The 17,959-nt window shown below is 47.6% G+C and overlaps 2 protein-coding genes across 3 annotated transcripts; both read right to left on the bottom strand.

Annotated features, from left to right (window-relative positions):
• Positions 1–10,472: 10,472 nt before the first annotated feature.
• Positions 10,473–17,780, bottom strand: LOC148129945 (interferon-gamma-inducible GTPase 10-like). Of its 2 annotated transcripts, none has more exons than XM_087971037.1 (2): positions 17,656–17,780; positions 10,473–12,089 (listed from the first exon to the last, which is right to left on the bottom strand). In XM_087971037.1, the coding sequence occupies exon 2, from the start codon at positions 12,060–12,062 to the stop codon at positions 10,776–10,778; it is 1,287 nt and encodes a 428-aa protein (XP_087827163.1). In that variant the 5' UTR covers positions 12,063–12,089; positions 17,656–17,780; the 3' UTR covers positions 10,473–10,775. The 2 variants fall into 2 exon arrangements, with proteins under 2 accessions (XP_087827163.1, XP_087827164.1); XM_087971038.1 differs by lacking the exon at positions 17,656–17,780 and adding an exon at positions 12,763–12,892.
• On the bottom strand, positions 14,886–17,795 carry LOC113431419 (interferon-inducible GTPase 5-like). Its single transcript, XM_087971040.1, has 2 exons — positions 17,656–17,795; positions 14,886–16,232 (listed from the first exon to the last, which is right to left on the bottom strand). Exon 2 carries the CDS (start codon positions 16,203–16,205, stop codon positions 15,018–15,020), a length of 1,188 nt encoding a protein of 395 aa, XP_087827166.1. The 5' UTR covers positions 16,206–16,232; positions 17,656–17,795; the 3' UTR covers positions 14,886–15,017.
• Positions 17,796–17,959: the final 164 nt, after the last annotated feature.

Raw genomic sequence — 17,959 nt, 5'->3', positions numbered from 1 at the left:
AGAAGATTCTCCTCGAGCCGCTCGGAGCATCCAGAGACTGGGATGTGCTTCTGAGTCCTCTTCTTGCAGGCTGAGCTTTAGATGAGGAAACGCTCCGCCCCCTCACGTGGTATTGCGCAGCGTCTCCCCAGTCTTTTGCTCAGCCTCGAAGAGTCAGGCTGTGTTTTCAGAGAGCTCCTTGGCTGATCGTACATTTCTTGCCTATTTCTTGCCTATTCCAACTCTCGTCTTCATAAGGTTTGCCTTTCCTTCCTCCTCCTGCGCAAAGGGTCTGGACTTCAGGGAAAAATTTCCCCGTCCCTGGGGCGAAGCTGCGGGCTCGCAGCGCGATAGCGCGACCCCACCCCACCCTTATCAGATCGCGTCGCTGCCTCCGCGTTGCCTTGTGGCACGCATTTCTTTTATTGCTGGATTCCCCCCCACCCTAAACGCCGATCGGGAGGGTCATCGCCCCTAGGGCCCTAGGAGCTGAGCTGACCAGCAAAGCCCTCCTTTTCCGTCCCGAAGGCGTCCCGACGGTTCAGCTTGCGGCCGCCATTTTGGCTCCGCATCGTGGTCGGGCGCCATTTTCAAATACTTTAGCTGCGGTGAATTGGAGCTCCAGGCCTTGGGTTAAAGCTTAGCTGCCCATCTCTCCACCTGGCCCGCTCTTTTATTACTTGTTGGCCTCCCGCAGCCCGTTTCGGGGCGAAGTTGCAGCCCCCCCCTCCGGTTTTATTTTTCTTGTCTGGAGGCCTGCTGCCAGAGGCCCTTTCTTCTACCATAGGCCTCAGGCGTTTATTTGACTGATCCGGCCTGTACAGAGATATACGAAGTCCCTGTTCGGTTATTGTTTAAAATAAATAAATAAATAAATAAATAAATAAATAAAAATAAAAATAATATATATATATATATATATATATATATATATATATATATATATATATATATATATATATATATATATAATAATTTTGTTTTGTATAATAATATTTTTCGTAGATATATAAATATATACGAATAACCTGTATATACATTTGGCACAAATAACCTAATAAATATTAAAAAAAAAAAAAAACAATCAAAGGAAAAGAAGAATTACAAATTAGAGTATCTATTTTTCTGTACATACTATATTTCTTAGCTACCTTACTGTTATCTCTGTACTTAAAAAATTCCAAAAGGGGGAGAGGGCCAGCTTCACCTTCACCCGGCCTCATCCAGGCCTGCTCTGGGCGAGCCAACCGCCTTTGCTAGTATTTGTTATCTAACATGGCAGACGACAATCCCTCTAAACGTCCTTCTTTGAAGGCTAAGCCAAAGTCCCACTACTTGCGCAGGCAGGACAAGGAACCTAAGGGCTCTAGACAGGACAAGGAACCTTCCAAGGCCGCCCAACGTGACGCCTTAAGGCGCCACAAGGCATTGGAAAAGAGTTTGACCGGCGTTCAAGGGAGTCCCGCTCGGAGCCGTCAATTCCTCCTCCTCCAACCCCTTCTACCTCTGCTCAACCTCTCCCCTCAGACCCCTCTTCCCTACCTAGGCGCAGTTCGCTTCAAGGTCTTCCGACCCTCGGACCTCCGACTAGACGGACCCCCGAGGCCACCTTTACACCCACAGCCGCTGGTCTGCGCCACGATGAACCCTCTACCTCCGAGGTTCCGCCTCACATCAGGGCCTGGATGGAATCAGCCATCCGCCAGGGCATAGCAGAGGGACTACAACACATGACCAGATCAGGCTTCTCTCCGCGAGCCTCCGAGCACGACTCGTTATCAATCAGATCCCTTCCACAACCGGCTCCCCCAGTTGATCAGGTACTCTCTCAGAGGGACAGCCCTCCTCCGATTGGGGCCCAGGTGGAGGAGGAAGGGGACTTTGGAGATTTCAGGGAAGAGGAAGAGGATTCCCGGATGGGATCTTCCCGCTACAGTGAACCCCTCTTAGAGGCTGACATCATGGAGGGGAGATGTCGGAGGACGAGGCCCTTCCCCCGACCAACCCACCTTTGGGGGGCTGTTCAAACCGCATATGTTCAAGTCCCTCCTCCTTAAGGCCAAGAATGTCTCTGGCCTTCTTCCCCAGTCCCCTGCAGAACCCCCCCCCTGTCCCAGAGGGCCCGGAAGACTCCATTTTCACCCAACCAGTGGTGGAAGCTGAGGTCATCCCATCCCCTCCCATCTTCGTGGATCTGGTAGCGAAGCAACTTACCTCCCTCAGGGACCCCTCCCACTCCCTCTAGCCAAGACAAGAGATTCTTTAATCTCGATTCGGCTCTGTCTAACCTTCTCAATATTCCGGAGGTTGATGACCCCATTGTGGGTCTAGCCTCCTCCTCTACCCCTAGTGAGGCCCTAGAGGCCCTGAAACCTGAGGACAGGCGGGCGGAGCTGGCACTGCGCAGGGCTCACCTATCTGACGCCTGGGCCATTAAATCAGCTACGGCCGCCTCTTTTTTCACAAGGTCCTCTATCCGTTGGCTATGTCAGCTCAAGGACCACATCCCTGCTTCCAATCTGAGAGCTCACCAGGATATAGCGAAGTTAGTGGCTGCAGCCGAGTTCTCGGCTGACGCCACTTACCAGTCGGTAAAATTTTCTTCAAGGGCCATCACGTCGCACGTCACGGCTCGCCGCATGCTATGGCTCAAACACTGGCAGGCGGACGTAGAAGAATAAGGTCAAGCTGGCCACTGCTCCCATTACGGGAGATAAATTGTTTGGCCCAGCTTTGGAACCTCTACTGGTCGAGGGCCGCAGTAAGAGAAAGTATCTGCCCTCCCTTTTTCGAAGATTGGAGGCCAGGGGCTCTCAGCCCTTTTGGAGGAGCTTTCCCGCCCCTTCTATCAACCCCCCGTCCCGCCCAGATACCCTAGACCCCCTCCTTCTGATCCCAGGATCGCACGGACCCGGGCGACAGAACCAGACGCGGTGGCGGCTACAAGAGACCCTTTCGGGGATCGGGAGGAAGGCCCTACCGCAGAAGGTAGAGCCTCTTCCTCCCCTCCCATTGGCGGCCGCCTCAGCCACTTCGCCGCCCAATGGGACATATCCACTTCCGATGCATGGGTCAGGGACACAATCAGGTTTGGTCTCGCCCTGGAGTTCAGGTCCGCTCCCCCTGATTGTTTCTTCTCATCCCCCTCCTCAAGGGATCCCTCCAAACGTGCACTAATGGAGGCTGCCATCCATCATCTTCTTGACATCCAGGCCATTCAACCTGTCCCTCCGGATCAGAGAGGAAAGGGATTTTACTCCCATCTCTTTGTGGTACCCAAACACTCTGGGGGTTGGAGAGCCATCCTGGACTTGAAACGGCTCAACCGTCACCTTATCCAGCGTAGATTCAAAATGCACACCTTGCAATCAATTCTTTTAGGCACCAGGCGGGGAGACTGGTTATCTTCCATAGATCTTTCGGAAGCATACCTCCATATTCCAATCAGGCCTTCCCATTACAAATTCCTCAGGTTCTGTCACAATAGCCTTCATTATCAATACGTGGCCCTACCCTTTGGACTGGCCTCGGCCCCCGGACCTTCACCAAGGTCCTGGCGGCCCTGGCGGCTCATCTCAGGAGCGTTCCGTCCGCCTCCACTGCTACTTGGACGATATTCTTATTCTATCCCCATCCAAATCCCAGGCAGTCAGGGATACCAGGGTCACCCTCTCCGTCTTACGGGCACACGGGTTTCTAGTCAATTGGCAAAAGAGCCAACTTAACCCTTCCACCCGAATCAACCACTTGGGTGCCATAATTGATTCGGTTTCTCAAAGAGTTTTCCTCTCCCCGGAGAGATTCCTTAGCATTCAAGCCCTAGTCACACAGGTCAGGCGTTCAAGGAGGGTGGCCTTGCTGGACCTCTCTAAATTGTTGGGCAAAATGGTGTCATGCATCTCTATTGTTCCCTGGGCCCGTCTACACAGCAGATCCCTCCAGTGGTTCCTGCTCCCGTTCCAACGATCCGGAAGAAGCAACTCGAAGGCCAGAGTCAGGGTCCCTCCAAGGGTCCTCACGTCTCTTCTCTGGTGGACCAATCCCGCCATCAACAGAGGCCACCTCTTCGCGGAACCTCATCGACTCACCGTCACTACAGACGCAAGCCTGTCCGGTTGGGGCGCTCATCTCGCTCTCGGTACAGGGCAGATGGTCGCCGACCGAGCAGAGGTGCAGCATCAATTGGCTAGAGCTTCACGCTGTCCATCTGGCCCTGCGCAGTTTTCCTCAGATCCGCAAACATCACGTTCTCGTTCTCACGGACAACGTCACGGCCAAGGCCCATATCAACAGGCAAGGGGGCACCCAGTCCATTCAGCTAATGAGGGAAGCCGAGCGCCTTTGCCGCTGGGCAGAATCCAACCTTCTATCACTAAAAGCAGAACACATCTCCGGAGTAGACAATACTCAGGCGGACTGGCTGAGCAGGGCCACGGTGGACCAGGCAGAATGGCGTCTACATCCATCCCTATTCGAGGAAGCGTCCAGAATATTCGGCCTTCCGGTGGTAGACCTCTTCGCCTCCCCGTCCAACACTCAGCTTCCTTGGTTCTTCTCCCGGTATCCGTCTCACCGGTCGGAGAATCACAACGCTCTGCGCTGTCCATGGCCCCCAGGGCTCCTATATGCCTTCCCTCCGCTCCCGTTAGTTCCCAGAGTAATACAGAAACTTCTTCAGGAGAGGGCAGACCTTCTCCTGGTGGCTCCCTATTGGCCCAGGCGACCGTGGTTTGCGGATCTCCGCAATTTATCGGTAGCGCCCCATGGAGGATCCCCGGACAGGGTCTCCCTCTCTCAGGGGCCCCTTCTGCATCCGGAGCCTCAATGGCTCCAGTTAGCCGTCTGGAGGTTGAGCGGATCCGTCTGACTAGTGAGAATCTCTCGAGTCAAGTCATCGACACTATTTTGGCCGCCAGGCGACCTTCCACTACACGAATTTACGATGCCACTTGGAAGGGGTTCTGCAAGTGGTGTAGCGGGTCTCAGGTGGATCCCTCTCTCCCTCTGTGGCTCAGATCCTAGATTTTCTTCAGGAAGGCCTTCGCAAGGCTCGCACCTAACACCCTGAGACGACAAGTTTCTGCCCTCTCAACCGTGGTCTCCTGTGATAACTACGGTTCCCTTTCTCATCACCCCGAATTAGATCTTTCCTTAGGGCGCCACCAACCTGTGCCCTCCCACTGTTCACAGGTTCCCCACATGGGACCTCAACAAGGTCCTCGTTTCTCTTACTCGTCCCCCGTTCGAGCCTTTGAGAGATTCATCCCTTCAGTTTCTCACCTTTAAGGTAGTTTTTCTAGTAGCTATTACTTCTGCTCGTCGAGTTTCGGAATTAGCAGCTCTGTCAGTCAGGAGCGATCTATGCGTGTTCCATGCAGACCGAGTGGTCCTTCGTCCCGACCCCACCTTCCTACCCAAAGTCAACTCTCCCTTCCATAGGTCACAGGAACTGGTTCTACCAAATTTTTGCCCTAGGCCCTCCAGGGGCAGGGAGGTCCTCTGGCACTCCCTAGATGTTAGAAGGGCCTTGCGTATATATATTAAGCGCACTCAATCCATGAGAAAGTCGGAATCCCTCTTCCTATCCTTTCAACCCAGGTCACTGGGGCTTAAGGTTTCTCCTTCCACCATCAGTCGCTGGATCAGGGCCACCATTGCGGTGCTACCTTTCCCATTCCCTGCCCGCTCCGGGTGGAATAAACGCCCATTCCACCAGAAGTGCAGCCACCTCGGCGGCCTGGGCCACGCAAGCCCCCATTGCTGACATTTGTCGGGCAGCCACCTGGACCTCTCCGTCCCGTTTATCAGATATTATAAAATAGATACGTACGCCTCAGCGGAGGCCTCTTTTAGCCGACGGGTCTTACAGAGGGTCATCAGTGATCCGGAGGGGCCTTCGGCCAGACGGAGTCCCACCCGTAGGACAGCCCAGCTTTGGTATGTCCCAGTCTCTGGATGCTCCGAGCGGCTCGAGGGAGAATGGGCGTTGGTTCTTACCTGATACGCCCCTTCTCGGCGAGCCGCGAGGAGCATCCAGCCCCACCCTAATTTCTCCGTCTGGTGGGGACTCTTGCTTCAGCCAAGGAGCCAATAGTAGATTAGAAAGAATTAATAACCTCTCTTCTCGTTATCGCAAAAAACTGGGGAGACGCTGCACAATACCACGTGAGGGGGCGGAGCGTTTCCTCATCTAAAGCTCAGCCTGCAAGAAGAGGACTCAGAAGCACATCCCAGTCTCTGGATGCTCCTCGCGGCTCGCCGAGAAGGGGCGTATCAGGTAAGAACCAACGCCCAATTTCACACAACAAGCTCTAAGAAAGCCTTTTGAAATGTTCAAAAAAGGAAAGGAAAGTCCTGCAGATGAAAAACTTCATTATTCCTTTATGGGGTAATCCAGGGGTGGGATACGACAGGGTTAACTATCGGTTTGGGATTTACGAGCTTCCCTGCACCGCTGTGAGCCGCGCGCCTGTAAATCGTCATCAGCATGCTGTGTGCAGAGACGCAACCTTTGAAACAGCCCTCTTTTCCTGCATTTTTAACTGCAGCTGTGCCTCGTTTGGCAGCTGAAGTTGAAAAATCAGAAAATAAAGATCAGGTAAGAGCCCGGATGGGCAGGTGGGCAAAAACCCCAGCAGACATAGAACCGGTTCTATGTCTGCTGCCCTTCAGAGCTACCGGTTCTACAGAGGTGGGAAGAACCGGTAGAAACCCACCCCTGGGGTAATCACTTTCATGCCAAATGCCCTGGAGGCTTGGGGAGGGCAAAAAACAGGCCTCCCAGAAATTTGGGAAGGCTTGAAATGGGCCCATTTCTGGCTTCTAGAAAGCCTCTGGAGCAGTGGTGCGATTCAAATTTTTTTACTACTGGTTCTGTGGGCGTGGTTTGGTGGGTGTGGCCATGTGACTGGGTGGCCGTGACTTTTTTTTTTTGCAGCCCCCACCCATTTTTGGGGCCTTCTGGGCCTCAAAGGAGCCTCTAGGGGGGTGTCTTTGTTCTCCTAAGGCTCCTCTGGGCCTCAGGAAGGACAAAATCCCGGCATAGCTGATCGTATGTACAGCTGATTGTCAGGAGGGGGGAAATACCTCAGGCGTCACGCAGGCGGGGTGAGCGAGCATCGGGCAGGAGGGCGACCAGGTAGGGCGTGGCCAGCCAGAACTTACTACCGGTTTGGCGACACACACCAAATTCTTGCTACCGGTTCACCCGATCCAGTGCAAACCGGCTGAATACCACCACTGCTCCGGAGCCCAGGGAGCCCGTTTTTGCCCCCCCCCCCGGAGGCTTGAGAAAAGCCTCCGGAGCCCATGGAGAGCCAAAATGCCCCCCCCCAACACTGTAGTGCAGGAGGCCGACTAGGCCACACCCACCATGGCCACGACCACCCAGCAACCAGGCAGAGAACCCATTGCTAAAAATTTTGAAGCCCATCCCTGGATACATTTCTTGCCACAGGAACAGGAAGCAAGTTCAAAGCCCAACAGAGGGTATAAATATATATCTCACTCTCTTATCCATGTGCTCTTTTGCCCAGGACCTCAATGTGCTCCTGTCCACAATTAAAACCATCCTTCTGAACGTCCTCCATGTTTCCAGTGTCTTTTTTCCCCACTTGGAACTTAACCCAGATGGCCATTTCTTCCAACAGGAGAAAAGGAGAATTACAGAATACAGAATAATCGCAAGGGACCTTGAAGGTCTTCTTGTCCAACCCCTTGCTCCGGCAGGAAATCCTATGCAGGTAGCCCTCAACTGAGAATCACAATTGAGCCTAGAATTATGTTGCTAAGAGAAAATTATTACATCAGTCTTGCCTCATTTTATTTTATTTTCTTGCCACATTTGTGAAGTGAATCTCTGCAGTGCCGTTGCAACTTAGGACGGCCACTAAGTGAACTGTTGTAAGTCGAGGACTACCTGTGCTGGGTCTTCTGGTGTCTAGGTGGTTGAAACAGGGCCAAGGGGAGGGCTGGAGTGGGCCCTTTGAATTTGGGGACCCCACCGAATGGGGTATTGAAACCTACTTAAGAAAAGTTTGCTTTCCTAACAGGAGAATTTCTCCAACTGCCCTGGAAGCAGAGAAGGAGACATCAATTTCCACTTCCATATACGGAGCCAGTGAAACCTGGGATTAGAGCTTCCACTCGAACTAACTCGTCCTGCAGCTCATCTGACAGACCATCCTGGAAGGCGTCCATTAACGTTGCGGCATTCCAGATGGAGTCCAGGCACAAAAGCGGAGATTCAGAAATAAACTCTTGCAGGGGGTGCCTCCCTTGGTGAAGGTCCTTAAGACGCCTGGCTGCCGTCTGCACTCGTATGGGGTCTTCATACATGTGGCGCATGTGTTGCCAAAAACCCTGGTAATTAGTTAATAACGGGCTGTTCTTGAGCAACAAAGACGTGGCCCATCTGGCGGCCGAGCCAGAAAAAAGGCTTATCGCAAACCCCACCCAAGCCCGGTCATCTGGGAAATCCTCTGGCCTCATAAATAACTGGCACTGTCCCATGAAAGCCGGGAACATCTCAGGCTGCCCAGAAAACTTATCTGGCACAGCCACCAGGCATTTCCGATGGGGAGGGGGAGGAGGAGCTGCATGAGCCTGCAGCAAAGCAAATTGGGCTGTTAATTGAGCCACTTGCTGTTGTAGAGTTTGATTTTCATCTTGCAGCTGTTGTTGAAACGGCTGCTGGTGGTGGTGATGGTGGTGGTCCATCTTAGGTAGAAGATGGTTTAAGTCAGGTACGGGACAAAAATGTTCTGCCTCGCCTTTCCTCTTTCCCAAAAAATGAAAGAGTACACACACACACAAACACAGGCAGGCAAGCTGGCTCGGACTTCACAGTTAATTCTTTGGAACTGATAATATTCTTGGGATTCCACCACGTCCTGCCTGCCAAGTCCAAACTGATAACAAATAAAGTTTTACTCACAGAAAATCACAAGGCAGTCCACGAAAATAATCATTCACAAAGAAAATCTGAAGTAAGGTTAAACTTTGTCCCGTACAAACTTTAAGGAGAAAACACACCCGCTTTTATCCCCTGTGGGGTGTGGCTCAATGACTCAGCGCACTCTCTGACCCTCCCACGCCTCCTACGTTGCTGCTCACATTTCTCCCTATGACGCTGCTTGGGGTCAAGCCAATACTCTTTCTCTTTACTCCCTGTCAGGGGCTGCTCCAACATGCCTTCCTCCTGTTCCTCTAGGTTGTCTGATGGAACCTGAGGCATTACCAGGGAGGAAGGTCCTGGGGAGGAAGGCATTGCCAGAGAGGAAGGTCCTGGGGAGAAAGGTATTCCCAGTTCCTCCTCCTTATCTTCCAGATCCTCTTCCTCTGACAGCATAGGCTCGGGAATCGGGGCCACAACATATGGTATCTAATGTAGCCTGGGTAGAGACATGTGGGCACCCCTATATCATTGATTTGCTTTTAAAATGGACTCACCTCATACCATTTACTTTGTTTCCCCTTTTAAGTGTTGGAAGTTAAAACCCATCCCTCCTCTAGGAAAGTGAAATATTTCAGGATACACTAAAAAGGCAGAATATTTTCCCTAAAAGAAAAGTAATTTCTGTCAGAGAGACAGAAATTCAGCCCCCCCCCCACCTTTGTTAATGGGCGATTAAGGCCTGGGCCCATCTATTCTACATAACAAAGATCTACCTCCTTCAGACAGAGCCATAATAGGAATTGCACAAAGCCCTTTCAATTACATCATCACCCAGCAAGAGTCAACCAAGCCTGAGGACTCAGGACAACCTACAGAGTTGCCTCTGCATGACCCCATCATGGGAGTCTAACAACCAATCCAAATACAAGTTCAAATTCAAAAGCCCAGAGATGGTATAAAACCCAGGCACACTCAGCATCCCTTCCCTTTTTTTTCCTTCACCCAAGACATGTGATCCTGTCCACCATTAAACCACCTTCCCAAGCAGTCTCCATGTTTCCAGTGTCTTTCCTCCCCACTTGGAACTGAACCCAGAAGGATATTTCTTCCAACATAAGTAAGTAGCCAGAGTAGCCGTGAAGGAGTCTGTGCCAACATGCCAACCCAAAGAAAAGATGGCAATTCCTTCTTACTGCAAAGAATGACAAAATCCAGGAATCTCTGGATCCCCTTTATGAGTTGGATCCCTTATTTACCCAGCCTTAGTAGGTCTTTGGGCGAGGTCAAAATTACCAACCCAGTCGCTTGGTGTAAGAGGAAGCTGCAAGCCTGTTTTAGATTATGGTAGGGAAGAACAAACACAAAAGTCAGCACAATTGGAACAATACATGTCCGGGGAGAAGGGCCTTTGCTCAGGAAACTTAGAAATGGCCATTGGCTTTGGAAAATATAAACCATGCCCAAATCTTTGATTTTTCCTAAGGTTGGAAGTTTGAGAGGCTGGGCCAGCCCCTTCTTATTGACATCTGGACACTGCAGGCCATCAGATGAATATTAAGCTGTTATGAGGACAAGAAAGTGAAGCCAGAGAAATTGGGAAGGATCAACCCGACTCTTTTATTAGTGGTAATTGTTACACATGGAATAGGAAAAAAGCTAATGAAACAATATGGATAAATACTTAATTTCTAATTTTCCATGCAAACGAAGAGACTTAATTTGCCCCTTAGGGTGATCAAACACATACTGCAATCGAAGAATAACAAGCAAGCAAATAGAAAGTTTTAATAAGAAGATAATGAAGCATATTATTATTTTCTTCCCCTTCTTCTCATTGGGATAAAATTCTCTCCTTCAAAGAGGGAAGGGTGGCTCCTTGGATGTTTCACGGAGAGTTTGATCACTTAAGAAGCTTTTCTCGAACATTCTGGGCATCCTTCACTGCACTGTCAAGACATTTGTTCAGAAAATAATACATGATAGCATATGAACTCACTCCATCAAACACAGACCCAATATGAGGCATGTAATACGCGATAGCATATGAACTCACTCCATCAAACACAGACCCAATATGAGGAATGTAATCAAGAACCATTTTTGGAACCCACAAAATTTCACAAAGAGAGGTCCCTAGATATTTCACAAACGGGAGCATAACCCAAAGAGCAAACTTCAACAGGAGAAAAAGTATCGGCTGTGCATTGACTGTTTTGACAAATGGCCTTTTCTTGATCTCTGACCTCAGCTCTTCAAACCCTTTTCCCGTCTGAAGGGCCAGGAAACGGAGGGAACTCTGGTCTATGCCCAACACCTTCCAGAAACATTTCAGTGCAACCATCACAATTCCAATATCACACACTAGAGAGAGACCCACAACAGGAACTGCTCCACAAACGCAAGATAGAAATGCTAAATACTTTATATACGATTCTATTTTAATCTTTTTGTCCATCAAATTATCTTCTGAGAAAACCTGCACAGCCAGGGTTAAAATGTGTTTCTTGTAATCAGGAAGTTCGGCGGCCATTTTCTCTCGCAGGAGAGGGAAATCATACATGTGTGCATGCAGGTTGGATACCAGAAATACTCTCGCAGGGAGCTTAGCTGACTCTTTCAAATTACCTTCACAATAATTCCTGATGGTCTCCAGGGTTTTCTCCATGCTGAAATTCCTTTTCCTCCTTTCACCTTCGATACTGATATCCATTTTGCTACGCACGTAGTAAAACTTCTTTCTCATTCTTTGTATTTCCTTTGCCAGGAAAGCATCATTTTCAGTAAAGCGGTCGGTGACAACCATAATAAAGACATCATATCTTTCAAACTGGACCTTCTGAAAATATTCAGCTGCCTTAGAATTACGCTCCCTGATCTCTGGTAGTTCCCATATCGTTATATTGGGAAAAGAGGGGTGGGGATATGCCTTTGGCACTTTGCTTTCCTCTACTCTCCAGACCTCGGCTGCCTCATCCTCATCCTCATTTATGCCCCAGAAGGCATTAATGAAGGAGGATTTACCTGCACCTGCCTTTCCAACAACTGCAATATTGAGTGGCAGGTTTTGCATTTCATTTAGATATCCTTGGTATTCAGCTGCCGCTTCGGGGATATTGCCTTCATTCAAATCACTCTTTAAATCTTCAAATTCTGTTCTTACATAATCTTTTAGAAATATATTGCCCATAGTTGCTTTTTGTTCTGCACAGGTTATCTGGAAACAAAGAGAGAGATTGTGATTCTTCTCAGTTGTGTCATGGCTCCCCGCACATTCTCTATGCCTGTGAAATCCACCATAGCCCCTAGTAAGACACCTCACCTTCTGAGGTAATTTTAATCACTAGATAATTAACTTAAATGTGTCATGGAGGATACATTTGTACCCCTTCTGCAGATCACTGGTTTCAGACTGAAAATTCCCAGTCTGAATAGGGCGCAATAGCAACTGTTGGAAGAAAAATTCCTGTGTTTGTTTCCCAGCCAAGACATAGTCACTGATGCTGAGAACAAATGGATTCAGAAGCCAGCTGCCAGAAAGCAGAATTCCTTTAATGTAGGAAGGCAAGAAGCAAAAGTGACACAGCTCCAGCGTTCCTAGCTTGCAAGAAAGATTGGGAGTGTGACTCTGGGCTGTTTATGCTTAATTCCCCTTTGAAGCTCTTGCAGCTTGATGGGTTTTGATGTGTTTCTGATTGCCCTGGTTTTTGTTTTTTTTCCTGTTTTACTGGGTTAATCTTGGTCCAGGGTCTTTTGTTTTTCCTGTCCTAAGGGTTAATAGCAATAGCACTTAGACTTATATACCACTTTATAGTGCTTTACAGCCCTCTCTAAGCAGTTTACAGAGTTAGCACATGGCCCCCAACAATCTGGGTCCTCATTTTACCCACCTTGGAAGGATGGAAGGCTGAGTCAACCTTGAGCCTGGTGGGATTTGAACTCCCAAATTGTAGGCAGCTGGCTGTAACAGAAGTAGCTTGCAGTACTGCGCTCTAACCACTCGCCACAGAGGCTCCTATCCTGTCAGGGAGACAGGAAAAGGGAGTTGTGGTGTGCCTTAGTGTTATTTTTAGCCTGATTCCACTTACCTTTATTGACTCTCCAGATGTGTGCAAGTCCACTCCCTGCTTGGTTGGGGGATTTCCCTCAACCCACATTGAGAACATAGGCAAGCTGGGGGTGCCAGTTTGGACTCTCAGCCATTTTTCTTCTCTACCCTTCATTGAACCTGGTCAGTTTTGGGTTGGGCATGTTCAGTTGACCAGGCCAGAAATAGGTTTTACAAGAATGCTGAGAACTCTACTTGCTCTAGTTATTGAATCTTGGAAGCCTGATGGGACCATCTTTCCCTTTCTCTTTCTTGCACCCAGGACAGTTAAGGTGGAATCAGTTTAAGATCTTTTCTCTCCCTGCTTCAACAATAGTTCCTTCCTTTCCCCAGTCCAACCATGGCTCCCATTACAGCATCCTTGAGAAACGGCTGTTTAGTCAACCCCAATCTTAAGAACCTGCACAAAGTTGAGACCTTGGATAGGCAGGTTAAGACCAGTTTTTAAAAGTGGGCAAAAGGAGAATGAGCTAAAGAAAAGGACAGAATTGATTCCAGTGGAAACAGGCTCTGATGAAGATAGGAAAGTGACGTTGGAGAAATTTATGGGAAGGATGGGAACCAACCATTCCAGGATGACCGCAATTCCAACTCTCCCATCTAGCATCTCAACCAATTGGTTATATTAAAAGGGTATGTATCAAGAACAGATAATTTCCAGCAATCCAACTTAATTAAAGGGAAAGGAGAGTCATAACCATCTGAGGAAACAAGTCCAAATATTTTTGCACACTTTGAAATAAACTAGGTGTGTCATACAATAAAGATGCTTTTAAAACCAGGAATAATTATTTCACTGAAAATTATCATCCCTGGTCAGATTTAATCAGCATAAGTGGCAGGAGGGCCTGTATGCAGAGCTGAGCTTATTCTGGGGAGTCCTTGATGTTCTCTGACCTTGGCTATTTGCTTGAAGCACTGATCATGTTACCTCGTGGGGTAATGAAACGTCTGCAAGCAAACCACCAAGCTTAGAGAGTATCTGGGTCTCCACACTTCAACCCTGAGCGACAGGGAGCCATTTGCTTTGAGTTTCTCTCCCTCCCTCTCTCCCTCCCACTCCCTCTCTCCCTTCCCCCTCTCCATTCCTCTCTCCCTCCTTCTCTCCCCCTCCCTCTCCCCCTCCTTCTTTCCCTCATTCTCTCTCTCCCTCCCTTCCCCTCCCCATCCATCTCCCTCTCTCCCTTCCCGCTCCCTCTATCCCTCTCTCTTTTTATCTCCCTCTCTCCCTGTCTCCCTCCCTCTATCTTTATCTCCCTCCCTCTCTCTTTCTCTCTCTCCCTCCCTCTCTCCCCCCACTCTCTCTCTCTCTCTCTCACACACACACACCCCTTGAGAGACCCCTCCCCTATCCTGTTTTCAGGCAAGGGACATTGAGATGTCTTTGTTTACTGCCCCACCAAGTATTTGTTCCTGAGTTTGTAAATGGGTTGACAAATGTTACAGTGGACAAATTGGAATTTTGTCCAGTGACTTCTAGCAGCTTGTCTAGTGGTATCCCTTTCAATTTGATTAGCGACTCTAGCATTCGAACCTTTGTTTAAAATTCTTTTTATTGCAGGAAAACATGTATTTCAGTTATAAAAATTATAATTAAGGAAGGACAGAAAACTATTGAAGTTATACAAATAATGCTCAGTGTGACATTAGTAGCTTTAGAAGAGTACATTGAGTTTTCATGGTATTTTTAAAAAAGGATTCTAATATTTTCAGCTTGATAGCAAAGTCTCTCCTGTTTTGTTTTGTTATTTATAATAGTTACATGCAGAAAAGAAAAAAACAAAAGAAAAAAAAAGAAATATTTAATTTCCGGCTTCCTATGAAAACATCTGCAGACAGAGATAGTTATTTGTCCTAAGGATAATCAAGCACATACTTCAATTGAAGAATTATTAAAACGAGCAAGCAAATAGATAGTTCTACTATGGCTTTGAAGCACATTATTATTTTCCTTCCCTGCTTTCATTGGAGGAAATGCTTGACTGTCTCCTCCAAACAGGGTTTGAGGGTGCCTGGGACCTTTCCCTGGGACAAGGATCACTCAAGAAGCGTTGCTCGAAGATTTCGGGCATCTTCCATAACATCATCCAGAAACGTGTTCAGAAAATGATATGTGACAGCAAATGAACTTGCTCCACCAAACCCAGACCCAATAAGAGGTATAAAAGTAAAAGCCACTTCAGCAATCGACACATTTACCCAGAGAGATGACTTCATCAATAGAGAAAATACCAATCCTATGTTTATTGTGTTGGCTAAGGGAGTTTTCTTGATAACCGATTTCAACTCTTCAAATCCTTTTCCAGTGTGAATTGCCAAAATATGGAGCGAATTGTCATCGAAACCAAATGCGTTGCAGATGCATTTCAGAGCATCCAGCAATATTGGAATATCACAAAGCACAGAGAGACCTGGAACAGGAACTACTCCACAAGCACAAGATACCCACGCCACCTTCTTTATATATGATGTTATTTCAGCTTTTTTCATCATCAATTCACTTTCAGAGAAAAGCTGCGCAGCCATTGTTGAAATATGCTTCTTGTAGTAAGGAAGTTCAGCAGCCATTGTCTCTCGCAGGAGAGGGAAATCATACTTGTCTACCTTCCAGTTGGAGATCAGAAATACTCGTGTGGAAAGTCCACTTGCCCTACTCAAATTACCTTCACAACATTTCCTTATAAATGCCAGGGTTTTCTCCTTCATGAAATTGTTTTTCCTCTTTTCTCTGTCGATATTGACATCTATTTTTGTACACACACAGTAAAACTTCTTCCTCGTTCTTTGTATTTCCTTTGCCAGGAAAGCGTCATTTCCAGTAAACTGATCAGATGTAACAATAATAAAGGCATCATATCTTTCAAAGTGGACTTTCTGCAAATATTCCACTTTTTTAAACATAGGTGTTCCAATCCCTGGAAGGTCCCATATTTGGATATTGGGACAAGAGGGATGGGGATATGCCTTTGGCACCATGGTGTCTTCTACTGTTCCAACTTTAGCTGCCTCATCATCATCATCCATTACACCCCGAATGGCATTGACAAAGGAGGATTTACCAGCACCTGCCGGCCCAGTAACTGCAATATTAAGGGGCAGATTTTGCATCTCATTTAAATGTTTTTGGTAGTTATCAGACATTTCATGAATGCTGCCTTGACTCAAATCTCTCCTGAATTCTTCAAATTGGCTCCATAGATAATCCCTTGTAATTTCATTGCCCATCGTTGTTCTTTGTTCTGTGCAGATTATCTGGAAAGGAAAAGAGAGATTGGGATGCTTCTCAGCTTTGTCTGGCCCTGTGAATGTTAAGGTTGGAGAAGACCCCAAGAATACCGTGGACTCAAACCGACGAACCATTAAACCAATCAACCCAGAATTTTCATGGAGGCTCAAGTGTCCAGGCTCAAATTATCTTCCTTTGGACACATGATGTGAAGACCCAGCTCTTTGCTGATGGTGGGGAAAGTGGAAAGGAAGAGGATGGGGTAGGCTGTTACAGTGGCAATGAGTGTGCCATTAAGAGTCCTGAAAAAGTTGGTTTGGGTATAGATAGTTAAGGGGAAGAACTATCTATGTGGTTACTAGAAGATGAAAAACAGTTGATGGCAATTTAAGAAAGAACAAAAATCAGGGGAGGTGGGAAAGTGACTTTTGAAAGAAAATTAAAATGAAAAATATCGCATTTCTCCACTTCTCCCTCCTGTCTACAAAGCTTTAGTTTCCAAATCTTGGAAGCCTGATTATTATTTCAACCCCTCCCTCCTTCTTGCATCCAAGATATTTAACGTGGAATCAGTTTCTTTTGAATTTCCTCCCTGAAGTACTTTCAGACTTCAAGATTGTGTTAAAGTAACTTTACAATAATGTAGAATTCGCTCATCTGCTCATGTTTCCTATCTGGTCTAAACCCTAAAGCCGAAATCATTCTTGCAGACCTGAAACCATTTCCTTTCCTGGTCAGTTTTTGCCAAAAACTAGGGAGGGTCTCTTCGGAGTCTACTGTTCCTACCCTTTGTAACCTGCCTTGTATCCGAAAGTTCCCTCTACTGCATTCCATTGCTGTGTCTCCCATACCATTACAATTGGTGTCTTTAACAATTGCAGCACCTACGCCAATTGGGAGGGATGGGGGGGGGGAGAAAAACCAGCCAGGAGTGGAAGAAGCTTTCCAGATGTTCTCCTCCCCAGACAGACAAAGCGAACCCCTCCTCTTAACACCACTCTAAATTCCTGGCCTGCGTTTTTTCCTTTGGTGCATATTCTGTTGTCTTCCTTTCTTGTCAATAAAATCATTTGGCACCAATGTAAGGGAAGCCACTCATTAACTATATCCCAAGATCCAGAGTAAGCTCAAAGAAGGCATCATTAAATGCAGGGGAGAACAGCCTGCTGCTTCTCCAGCTCACTCCCAAGAAACACCCACAAAATCTTTGGCTCCAGAAATGAGGAGTAAAGGATGGATGTATTTCCTTAACCTTTAAGCGTCTGCAGCCATTCACAAATTCCTAGGCACAAGGCACACTTCTTTAGGAGAAAAGAAAATGGTATCTAAGGCTACTTTATAGGAAGATGAACAGAACCTGCAAAGACAACAGAATTTAAAACCAAGGAATACAAAATGTGCAATCATTCTAAACATCGACCGGGGAAGGGTGTGTACACAAATCCTTACTTGCTTTTCTAAAAGGAGTAATTCTCAAAGAGGTCCACGCAGGTTGGGACTGTTCTCTGTCCAGTGTCTCCAGATTCCTCAGAGAAGGACTGAATCCCCTATATACAGTCAACCTTTAAGTGCTGTGTGTGTTGCCTCCCACAAATAACAAAATATTCCTCCCATTTCATATCACATGCAATTCTGACTATGGGAGTTCCAGTTTTTTGCTGATGCCAATCATTTCCATTTCCTTTACAAGAAACGAAAGTAGCTTAAGTTTCGGGTTCTGGCAAAAGCAAAAGCTTTTTTGAGAGGAGTGTAC

Source organism: Notechis scutatus, chromosome 8 (assembly GCF_049901735.1).
Source record: "Notechis scutatus isolate UNSWTSFEM ecotype Mainland chromosome 8, rNotScu1.2, whole genome shotgun sequence".
NCBI classification, from domain to species: domain Eukaryota; kingdom Metazoa; phylum Chordata; class Lepidosauria; order Squamata; family Elapidae; genus Notechis; species Notechis scutatus.
This window is presented reverse-complemented; position numbering and strand designations above follow the sequence as displayed.

Excerpts from the sequence above, each read along its gene's own strand:
- LOC113431419 (XM_087971040.1), bottom strand. The coding sequence starts at position 16,205 with ATGGGCAATGAAATTACAAGGGATTATCTATGGAGCCAATTTGAAGAA.
- LOC148129945 (XM_087971037.1), bottom strand. The coding sequence starts at position 12,062 with ATGGGCAATATATTTCTAAAAGATTATGTAAGAACAGAATTTGAAGAT.